The 12,079-nt window shown below is 40.1% G+C and overlaps 1 protein-coding gene across 1 annotated transcript in view; it reads left to right on the forward strand.

The window, feature by feature from the left end:
* The first annotated feature begins 136 nt into the window (after positions 1-136).
* The window catches only part of Cenpl (centromere protein L), a 21,656-nt gene continuing 9,713 nt past the window's right edge, over positions 137-12,079 (forward strand). The window contains exons 1-3 of the mRNA XM_050130663.1: positions 137-613; positions 2,631-2,804; positions 5,847-6,098. Of these exons, the coding sequence (XP_049986620.1) occupies positions 2,634-2,804; positions 5,847-6,098 (423 nt within the window). The 5' untranslated portion in view covers positions 137-613; positions 2,631-2,633. The remainder of the gene's footprint in view (positions 614-2,630; positions 2,805-5,846; positions 6,099-12,079) is intronic.

The following is a 12,079-nucleotide window of genomic DNA, read 5'->3' on the forward strand; positions in this document are numbered from 1 at the left end:
AAGCTTCGCAGCGGTTGTTAGACGGAAGAGGAACGCGGTGCAATCGGGAATTTGATGGGACAAGCCCTGCCCTTAGTTAAAATGGCGACTTCAGTTGCTAATTTACGTGAAATCGGCGGGCCAGAGGAGCGGCTGTCTGCGACGGCCGCAGAGCACGTCGGGAAATAATTTTAAACTGGAGGGCTTGGAGTTCGCGGGGCTGCGCCTTCGCTCGCGAAGGGAGGTTTCAAGTCTACTTTCGATCACAGGAGAGCTTCCGAGAGGGGGCTTCGGGGACGCCTGTCTTTCGTGGGCTGACGCTAGCTCCCGAGGAGTGAGGGTCGCAGAGCCCGCCCGCTAGGGAAGCGGAACTGTCTCTCCCAAGGTGACGTCGGAGTTGTTACCCGCGTCTGAGGGAGTCCAGGTTCCCTCGCTGGCCTTGATGTCCCTTCTGAAGTCACCAGGGATTGCTTCGGTTCTCTCTGGGCAGTCTTTTTGGCCGCTTGCTTTCTTTCTTTTTCCCCAACAAAAACAAAAGAAATCAAAATTTCCTCTCGTCGTAGTCTTGGAGCCAGACTTGAAGAATGATTCGTGAATCCGGAATGGATGACAACGTCATCACGACATATTTTTGGTAAGATGTTTTGGGTGGATCCTGGATTGGCTATGTACTGCCTTGAGTTCTGTTGTGTGGTCATTGTCTTTGCAATGCTTTTGTGAGTTTAGATATGAACCCGGAGGCGTTAACGTGCAGGTGAGCGTTGGTATTGGAACAGTCGATTGACAGTTGTGGCAGTATTACAGTGATTAACTCAAGGGCCCTTTTTTCATGAACTAGCCACAAGAGAAGTTTTGGCGGGAGATGTTCTGTGGATACTAAAAACTGCTGAGAGGGTTAAGACTTGGGAACTATTTCGGATCCTCCCCCTTCTGTCAACTGGCAACACAGTAGCTTTACATAATGGGTCATTTGAGGAGTAAACGCAAGGCTAGTACCAGATATGTCCCAGCATAAAGGAGGCTGAGGCAAGAGAATTGTTGTGAGTTCTAGGCCAACCTAAGCAACGCAGTCATTATAAACAAAACACCCCCAAACAAGAGGAGAATAGTTGTTAAAGGCTTGATATTTGTTAAGTGGTTACAAAAAAATTTGGAAAATAATGAATGCTTAGCAATTATTGTCCCAAATAGCACACTTCATAGAAAAATTCTGTAACCTAACAGAAGTGCACACCAGGAGACTTACCCAGGAATTTGGCCAAGGTCACAATACTTTATGGAAATACTTTATGTCTATGGCAAAATGAAAAATGCCTGTTTAAATGCTGCTTCCCTATCTGTGGTGGTTTTTATTTCTTAAACATTGTACACGTGTGTTCACATGTGCTTTGGTGTGGGCATGGTGTCAGAGGAAACTGGCAGATGTCAGTTCTCGCCTACTGTTTGGGTTTCAGGAATTGAACTCAGGTTATCTCACTTGGCTGCAAGTTCCTTTGCTAGCTGAGCCATCTCGCCAGCCCTGGAGTTTTGGGAATCCAGGTAAAGCTAAGGGGCCAAAGCAAATGGAGAAGGAATTGAAGATGAGGTTACTGTTCCTCTAATATAGACAACTGGCTCTTCCAGGTGATTTACCCTCCCCAGAGAATGTTGCCACCATCCTTCACTGTCGTATACCACTCCTGTGGAGTAGGACATGGCCATGCCCCCTGAGGTACCTGTGCAGGTCATCTTGCTTTCCAGACCATGCTTATGAGAGCGACTCTAGTCTCAGTTCATCCATCAACAGGTCCATTGACAGTTGCACCATCTTGACTCTATCTCCTGTCTGGCTCAGTTTTGTTATGTTTCTGACTGAAGGAGGGTTGGTAAGAAAGGAAATCCCTCACACAGGCAGGTTTGGAAAGCAACAGTTGAGGTATTTCCTCTGCAAATCAAGTTTTGGCTACAGGGTCTTGCTGGTTTGGGGTTGTGGCTGTAAAGATACCCTCCAGTTTTTTGACTAGCAAGTTCACCTCTTTCTGGATGCTGAGGGTGTTAAGTGGCAAAGCCAGCAGGATTTAGCAGTGCTCCAGCTTGGGAATATGGTTTTCTTTCTCTATGTTATCTGGGGCCAGTCTAGTGCCTGGACATTCAGTTGCTGTTGCTTTGCAGCCTCCTTCAGGAAAGGGGGGAGACAACTGTGAGGTGGCTGGCTTTTCTCTTAGGACTGGCCTTTGCTCCCTTGGGTCAACCTCCAAGGGCCCTGGAAGAGTGCCATCCCCGCACTGTGCCAGTTGTCATAAGTGTTCTGTCTTTCCATGTGCTCACGCAAACTCACCTCATGTCTTCTCTCTCCTTTTGAACTGGGCAGGCTGATTTAGAGGCAGCTCCAGGGTCATCATGAAGCCCCTGCTGTGCCCCTTGTTCATGGTGGTCTTGCAGCTTTCCTTGGCCAACATAGATCACGTAATTGACTTACTCTAGAGCTTGTACTGTAAAGTTCTTGTTTTGGTATTTCTCGACACAGCAAGAGAGCAGTGACTCAGGCAGGAACTAAGAGGTTGTTGTGGAAAAGGTGGGAGTGGGAAGGAAACAGAGTCGGACGTTCCTGTAGAGCAATGTGCAGGAATTATTTTAGAATTCCTTAGAATTACTTTTTTTTCTTATTGCAGACTATGGATTCTTATAATTCACCTGGACCAACTTCTAGACGAAGGACCTCAAATCTGAAAGACTATTTTATAGGTGCCACCCCTCTGCAGAAGCGGCTGGAATCAGTCAGGAGGCAGAGTTCATTTTTTCCCAGTCCATCTCGGAGAAAATTACCCCAGTGTTCACAGTTGCAGGTATGGTTTGTTTGCCTTTGGGACCGTCAGTGGTTGAAAATATATGAATAAGGATATATCCATTTACATACCGATCTAGCTGACAGGTAATGAGGAACAGTTCAGGAAATAATTTCACATTTTAACCACAGTAGCTTTTGTTTCTCCTAATCTCCATTAATCCATTTCATTTCCTCAATATTTTTCTTCTATGACATTGTCATTTTTGAAGAATACAGACTCATACTTTCCCCTGTTTGACTGCAATGTTCCTCATTTTTGTATTTATGTTTCCCAATGTTTAAAGTTTATATTCTTGTCTAGCATTTTTGATAGTTTCATTGGATCTTTGGTTCTTTGGTACCTTCAATGTAGCCGTCTCCTCTTGCCCATGGTGTGTGTCTAGTGCCTTTTGGGTTAGGAGTCAAGTTTTGCTTCTTATGACATTTTGAAGAGAAATTGCTAGTGCTGGTACTGAAAGTAATAGTTCTCAGCCAGAAAGTTTTTTGGGAGTTTAGGGTGGGGCTATTGGGGTTTTAATGCAGAGCCTTGTATATGTTAAGCTTAGTTCTACCCCTCAACTATATCCTTAGCCTGAGAGACTTTATCCTTCCTTCCTTCCTTCCTTCCTTCCTTCCTTCCTTCCTTCCTTCCTTCCTTCCTTCCTTCCTTCCTTCCTTCCTTCCACTTGTGAGCTGAGATTAGGTGTGTGCACCTATATGACTATATTATTTTGCCTGCATGTATATATTGTACCACATGTGGGCCTGAGTAAGTGAGAAGAGGGCACTGGGCTCCTAGAACTGGAGTGACTCATGATCATGACCATCATGTGGGTGCTGAGAACCACACCAGCTCTTCTGCCATTTCTCCAACCCCTCTGAGATATTTTATATAAAGATAGAAATGTCTAGTTTAGTGCTTTTTTATAATTTTCCCATCTATTTAATAAGAAAAAGTATGTAACTATTTCAATGAATGCTGTAACTATGACAAACATTGTTCTCAAACCACACCCACACACACACATGCCCTTTTGTTCTAAAAGATAGCTGGAGCTGTGAGACCATGTCAGAAAGTGTGGACTGAAGAAGTTCCTCAGGAGGGAGCTAGGAGCTTTGAGACTGTCAATACTTTTATACTCTCCTTGGGATTTTCTGTTTGTTTGTTTTCCATTTGTTTACTTTTGTTTTTATTTCTTTGAAACAGAGTGTTAGCTTATAACTCACTGTGTAAACTGGGCCAGTTTGGCTTTGAACTTGTGGTTGATCTTTCTGTCTGCCCCAGAAGACCTTGGGTTACAGTTGTATACCACCATGCCTAGCACACATTTATGTTCTAAATGAAATTTTTTAAATATTTATTTATTTATTATGTATACAATATTCTGTCTGTGTGTATGCCTGATGGCCAGAAGAGGGCACCAGACCCCATTACAGATGGTTGTGAGCCACCATGTGGTTGCTGGGAATTGAACTCAGGACCATTGGAAGAGCGGGCAATGCTCTTAACCTCTGAGCCATCTCTCCAGCCCCTTAAATGAATTTTTTTTAAGTGAGCATACAAACTGGCTGATTTCCCTGTGGAATGCTCATATATGTGTTATACTTCGTAGTTATCTATCTCCCCCCCGCCCCGTCTGATCTTATTCCTCCTCCCAAATAATTCTCCTTTCTGTATGTTGTCTTATCTTATTATCCCTACCCTTATTAGCTCTTCCTTCCTCTCATGGTCCCTTTTCTACTTCCATGACTACAGACACACACACCCCTAAGTTCTGAATGTTAGAGAAAACATGAGGTACTTGTCTTTCCAAGTCTGGCTTACTTTGCCTAACATAACAATCTCGCATTCTGTCCGTTTTCTTACAGATGTTATGACTTCATTTTTCTTTACAGCTTAAAAAATTTTCATTCTGTATTTATAGCACATTTTCTTTTTTTTTTTTCCCTTTGCCTTGGCTGTCCTGGAACTCACTATGTAGACTAGGCTGGCCTCAAACTCCCAGAGATTCACGTCTCTCCCTCCTGAGTGCTAGAATTAAAAGCAAGCCTGGTCTAACACAGTTTTTTACTTAATATGCTCATAAATTGAGCATGTATCTTTCTGGTGTGTTATTCAGAGTCTTGTGGATACATACCCAAGAGTGGTTAGCTGAGTCATCTTTTAGTGTTTTACAGAACCTCCACACTGACTTCATAGTGTGCACTGGTTTATTTTGTTTTTGATGGCACTTGTGGTTCTAATAGAGAATAGACAAATGTATTTCCAAGTGTTGTTGTATATATTATACTGAATTAGACTTTGTTGCAGAAAAATAATTCTTTAAATTACTCAAGACTAATCAAACTAGATCCTTCAGAACTATTTTTGGTGTCTGGTGGAAGCTCAGGGCGTGAATGTGCTAGGCAAGCACTATGCCATTAAGTGACAGCACCACTGTGTTCAAGATATCTGTGTAGTAGAACATAAGTGTTCATCTGTGACATAGTTATTCAAATCCTGGGAAATGCCATTCATTTATATCCAACCATCTAGAGTCAATAGAATAGATAAAACCCTGTCCCCAACAAGCTTGTACTCTGATTGGAAAGGGAGACAAGAAAAATAACACACACACACACACAAACACACACACGCACACGTACACACGCATACGCACATGCGCATGTGTGCGTGCACGTACTCAGGTGTGTCAAATGCCAGATCATAGTAAGTGCTATGAATAAAAGTGAAAGGCTTAGGAGATAGTGACAGACTTGGCCTGATACATTTACTTTAGAGTGGCCTCCTAGATAGGAACTAAGGACAGATCTGAATGAAATGGAGAACTGTCTTGTATGAACATTCAGGGAAGAGTTTTCCATACAGAAAGGGAGGCAAAGGCAGAGGACCATTTGATGACCTATAAAGTCCTGCAAGCTCCATTTGAGATTAATCTTAGGACCACAGAATCATGTATCAAGTAGTAGATTTATATTAAATATATAAATTGCTATGATTAAATTTTTATCCATGTTTTTACTTTTTAATACTCTTATCTTCATTTTTTTGTTGTTTTAGGAAGAAATCGATCCTGAGAAGGTGGCATTTCTCCTCCATAAACAATGGACTGTATATAGTTTAACTCCTCTGTATAAATTCTCCTACACTAACCTCAAAGAATATTCTAGACTTCTAAGTGCATTTATTGCTGCTGAAAAGCAAAAAGGACTTGCTGTGGAAGTGGGAGAAGACTTCAACATCAAAGTGATTTTCTCGACTCTACTTGGAGTAAAAGGAACACAAAGGGACCCCGAAGCATTTCTTGTGCAGGTATAGTAATATGTATGTAGCATTTGCTTCACAGAGGGGAAAAAAAATTTGTCTTTTGTTGGTTTGTAATGGAAATTATAGTGTTTTCTTATTGCTTGTCTGTTTTTTGTTATTTTTAACTCCTAAGCTTGAGATATAAAAAGTTTTTTTGATTACATTTATGTATTTATTTAATTTCATGTGTATATGTACATGATTGTGTGCCACTGTTTGCTTGTGGAATTTGGAGAACTTACTGGAATTGGCTCTCTCTAACTTGTAGGATCTGGGGATAAAACTCAGGTTGTTAGTTGTGGCACCAAGTGCCTTAATTTGTTAAGCCATCTTGCTGGTCCAATTCTTGTATTTTGTTTTATTTTGTCTTTTTTAAATTTAATTTTATATTATAATAATTAGATATAGCTAACATAATTTGTTTCCTACATGTGTAGGAACTTTTTTTGTGGGTGGAATGTGATGTTGACTTTAGAAAACACACAGCAGTATAAAGGAAGCTTAAGAAACTTGTGCTCGTAAGATGGCTCAGCAAGTCAAGGCACGTGGGCAAGGCTGGAGGTCTGAGTTCCATACCTGGAACCAAAGGTGGAAGGAGAGAAGGGTTTGCACAAAGGTGTCCTCTGATCTTACATTCCATTCTGGCACACACACCCTTGAGTCATGCATTCACATACACACAAGAATACCTTTTTAAAAATAATAATTTAACATTTTGGTATACATCTATTTGTTTATCTGGATCAGTAGTCTTAAAATTGGGATCTAACTGTCCATACTTTGTGTTTTGGCTGTAGATAATTACTCATAATTAGGAATTCTACATTTTTGTAGATATAGAAATGAATGTTCTAGTTCTTTTCTTTCTTTCCTCTGTTTGTTTGTTTTCCAAGACAGGGTTTCTTCCTGTCTATCCTCGAACTTGCTCTGTAGACCAGGCTGGCTTCAGACTCACAGAGATCCACTTGCCTCTGCCTCCAGAGTGCTGGGATTAAAGGTGTGCACCACCACTACCTGGCTTCTACTTCTTTTCCGTTGAGATAAAAAACTGACCAAAAGCAACTTGGAGAGGAAAGAATTTATAAATTGGCATACCCTTCTAGTACATGCAGTTCATGAGAAAAGCCCAGGCAGGAACTCAAGCAGAGACCAGAAGGAACACTGCTTACTAGCATTCTCCTTATGGTCTTTTCAGTTTGCTTTCTTACACAATACAGGCCCATCTGCGCACAATCCCTTATCAATCATTAATCAAGAAATGCCCCAGAGACTTGTCTACAAGGCCAGTCTGGTAGAAATGCCTCGATTGATGTTCCCTTTTCCCAGATGGCTGTATGGCTGTATGGAGCACGATTAATAAAAACTCAGAGAAAGAAGGTCCAAAAAGCAAAACAGCCAGCCACTGGCTCTTAACACTACCACAGTGGAAAATAGCCATCCTGCCTCCAGGAAACCTCAGAATGAGACTGAGGCTGAGAGCTGTCTCTTTCCATTTTATATTCCTCTCTAGGACTGGGATTAAAGGTGTGCACAACTGCCACCTGGTCTCCATGGTGAGCAAGTGTGGCTACTGGGATTAAAGGTGTGTGTTATTGTGGCTACTGGGATTAAAGGTGTGTGTTATTGCTGCCTGGTCTATAAGGCTGACCAGTGTGGCTTTTTTATTTTTCTGTGATACTCAAGGCAAGTTTTATTTATTAAAATACAAGTGAAATGACACTACAGCTGTAGCTGTATCAAGGTGACTGAAAACTAACACACTATTATTCATTGGATCTTTTTTTTTTTAGGTTTTAGCTCCTAGAAGAAAAAATTTAATAAAATCATGTGCATTATATCATTCTCATGGTACGTGATGCCATGTGACTCTCAGAAATACAGTGCTTCATATCTCTTCCTGTAAATTGTGCAGGAAAACCTACCTTTTGATTAGTTAAGAGATTTGATTTTGTTTTTGAGACAGAGTCTCACTATATAGCCCTGGATTTGCTGACTTAGAACTTTCTGTATTGACCAGAACGTCCTGGAACTCAGAGATCCTCTTGAGTTCAAAATTAAAAGTGTGTCCTGCCATACCCTGCCACATTTGCCTCCCCCCCCCCAAGGTCTTTCTGTCTAGCACTGGCTGGCCTGGAACTCACAGAGATCTGACTGTCTCTGCCTTCTAATTTCTGGGATTAAAAGTTGGTGTGATTATGCTCAGCTCAGATGAACTAATCTTAACCTTTGAAAATGGAAATCAAATGTAGCAAGAATAATAAAAACCCAGAGACAGATATTGGCGTTCAACCTGAAGATTAGAAAAGCAAAGCAGCCAAGCCACTAGAGAGCTCTTACCTCTAACAAATCCTCAGACTGAAAAAGAGCAAGTTTCTGTCTCATCCTGCCTTATATTCCTCTCTAGTGCTGGAATTAAAGGTATGTGACTCCCTAGTACTGGGTTTAAAGGTATGAACCACCGCTACCAGGATCTGTTTCTACATTGATCTTGTATAACTCATTACGGCCTTGAACTCAGATAGCCATCTGCTTCTGTCTCCCAAATCCTGGGATTAAAGATCTGTGACACCATTGCCTGGCCTCTACTGGCTTAGTTTTACCCTCTGATCTTCAGGCAAGCTTTATTTATAAAACATAAATTAAATATCACTATATTTCCCCTTTTTGTCTAAAATAAAAAGGACTATTACTAATATAAGAAAAACTATATGCAATAGGTTTATTATAATATAATTATAATATTATTACAATAACTATAATTTATGCAGGCAATAAATACATCAACAATGTCTAGTCCATTTTCATTTGACAAATTCAGAGAAAATACTCCATATTTATCTAATCTTGGTGAGTCCAAAGTCTTGTACCTAATTTAATTTCTATCATAACTTGCTTTCCTATCCCAAACTAGCTTTTGATATCTCTCCACCTTACATACTTTACATTTCTTTAGTGAATTTCTTTTCTGAGTCTCATAAACAATAAAAACTATAACTATCTAGTCTTCAATTACCTCAGAGACTCAAGAAGGAAATAATATTAACTGAGTAATCAGGAAGTATAAGCAAGTGACTTCCAAAAAGTGTGAGTAATGACAGAAACAGCTGGTTGCCTGGACAGTCACTAAAAATTCTTCCAACATTGGGGCATCCATCTTCAGCCTACAGGCCTAGAATATCTCACAGACTTTTCTGTGAAGCAGGGTTTTTGAAGGACTATCCTACTTTGTCTGGGCAAGTTTTGCCAGTCACTCTCTTGTTTCCTGCTTGTCCCATTAGGACAGCACATGTCAGCAGTTGAGGCAAGGACACTTTCTTGTCCAGTGGCCTACTTTTGCCACAAGGAAAGCAAACTCCATGTGGAGTTTCTTCAATGCCTATCATCTTTGAAGTAGATTGCTGTTGTCAGGAGCAGACATGTCTCATTATCATTAAAAAAAAAAAAAAAGGAAAAAGAACCTAGGTTATTAAAACATCTTAAATGCCCTGAAGTGCTTGAAGATGACCTGTCTATTTAAAATATATCTGTTTGACCTTGAAAACATACCTAATGTGACTGCAAGCTTAACTATATGATAAACTACTAACTTGCATTTCCTTATTACCCTAAACAAGTTGATAATATAATTTTCAAGGACTAGAAATTTGCATTACATTGTTAAATGAGTTATATAGGTACAATACCTTGAATGAAAGGAGAAACATATGTACAGTATGCTCTAACAAAATTAATCTCAAATTTGTATCAATATACAAAGCAAACTGTTGGACCCTGAAGTCCAACTACCAGGAAGAGTCGCCCCAAGAGACCATCTCTCATACCACAATTGATGTAAAAGCATGAGGATTTTATTACTTCTGTCATGCAGGGTCTTTCAGCATTCAAGAAGCCAGAAAGACCCCCAAATAGCTGGTACAGGCTACTTTTAAAGCAAAAAGCCACAAAAGGAAGGGCAGTGTCTGGAGGTTGTTCTTTAACTATTATGATTGGCTTATTTAAAAGGGCTGTTACCAATAATTGGCTGGAGAGTGGTTGCCAGATCAGATGAGGTAAGAGGAAACGTCTGAGGGTCACTTTGTCAAAAGGGACTGAATCAAAACACCAGGAACTGAGTCCACACCTAAGGGTTATCTTGCCCCTATTCAATAACTGAGTTCTATTTGAAGAACATTTACAAGGACTCAGGGAGATGATGGAAAGTTTCCAACATTTCAGTACGTGCATGTATAGTTGTTAGATCCTTGGTTCCCAGGGAGCTGAGCACTACTGCTGAGAGGCCTCAAAATTGGCCTCAGAGTTGTCAGAAATGGCTTTAGAGTTATTTTAGAGTTCAACAAAACTAGTAGTTCTTTCTTTTTTTTTTTTTGGTTTTTCGAGACAGGGTTTCTCTGTGGTTTTGGAGCCTGTCCTNAGAGTTATTTTAGAGTTCAACAAAACTAGTAGTTCTTTCTTTTTTTTTTTTTGGTTTTTCGAGACAGGGTTTCTCTGTGGTTTTGGAGCCTGTCCTGGAACTAGCTCTTGTAGACCAGGCTGGTCTCGAACTCACAGAGATCTGCTTGCCTCTGCCTCCCGAGTGCTGGGATTAAAGGCGTGCGCCACCACCGCCCGGCCTAGTAGTTCTTTCTAAAAGTAGATTAAATAAACTACCTTTTTATTTTTATCACATCTATGTTGCCTCTATTTTCTTTTCAAAGTAGATTCTCCCCTTTTACCCTATCATATCTGTATCTCCCTTTTTTCTTTTCAAAACATGAGCTCTGAGTCTAATTTCCTTTGTTCAACTTTCCTTCTGACTATAATAAAAAACAACTTGTAACCCCTAAAGAATGACAAATATCCATAAGCCATTGAATGGCCAAAATCTATCCACCGCACCTCTTGGGAATGTGGGTATCATATTCTTTAATTTACTTTCTGCTGTCTGGGGAGTGACAGCAATTTTAGGGAATCCTGAAAAGAAAATTTTTGGTTAATTGTCAAGTCCTGAGAGAGGTAGCTTTATCATTTGTTGTTTCGTCTCTGAGTAATGGGAAAGTGCAGGGTTTATCTTAAGTCATGGCTAGAGTAGTCTGTAAGGCAACTCTCAGCTAGCCACCTCAAAATTGTCCTGAACATATTGTAGTCCACAGCCAATCTGTAGGAGTTGTTTTTTAGTTTAGTGGTGTTATCATAGTCCTGGAAGAATTGTTGTTGTTGCTGTTAGGCTCATAATTCACTGCAGGAAACTGATAGAGACACAAACCTGAAATCATGTACAGGAAGGTAGAGAAAACCTTTTTTCTAATATTAGTTAGTACTCTATATGACCATTAATATCAAGACAAAAAAGTTTTTTTTTTTTTTTTTTTTTTTTTTTGAGATAGGGTTTCTCTGTAGCTTTGGAGCCTGTCCTGGAACTAGCTCTTGTAGACCAGGCTGGCCTCAAACTTACAGAGATCCACCTTTTTCTGCCTCCNAAACACACACATATATCTCTTATAAATTTTATACCTTAAGAAATGCTATTAAAGAGCCAATATAAAACTAAAAGATTATGAGATTACTAGCACTAAAATAGTCCTTAAATTTTTGTTTTTCTTCTGTTCTATATCACATGACTCTTCTGACATGAGACAGAGATTTTGGATTTCACTTTTCATATGTAACATGTGGTCCTGCTTGTTGGGGTTTATGTTCTGCCCTGTTTCCCACAGCCAGCAAGTCCCAAAGAAAATCACAGTAGTCTACATAAGTTATAAAACTGATTGGCCCATTAGTTCAGGCTTCATATTAGCTCTTATAATGTGTATTAACCCATTTTTCTTATCTATGTTAGTCACGTGGCTTGGTACCTTTTTTAGTGGGGCAGATCACATCTTGCTTTTTTGGTGGTCTGGGCAGGAGCAAAATTACATATAACAAAACAGTTATCAAGTAAAAATTACAATAATCTATATCATAACTAAGGAAAACTATAACTATAACTAACTATTCTTAACTCCATCAAA

Source organism: Alexandromys fortis, unplaced genomic scaffold, assembly GCF_014885135.2.
Source record: "Alexandromys fortis isolate MF-2015 unplaced genomic scaffold, M_Fortis_MF-2015_v1.1 scaffold_346, whole genome shotgun sequence".
Lineage (NCBI taxonomy): Eukaryota > Metazoa > Chordata > Mammalia > Rodentia > Cricetidae > Alexandromys > Alexandromys fortis.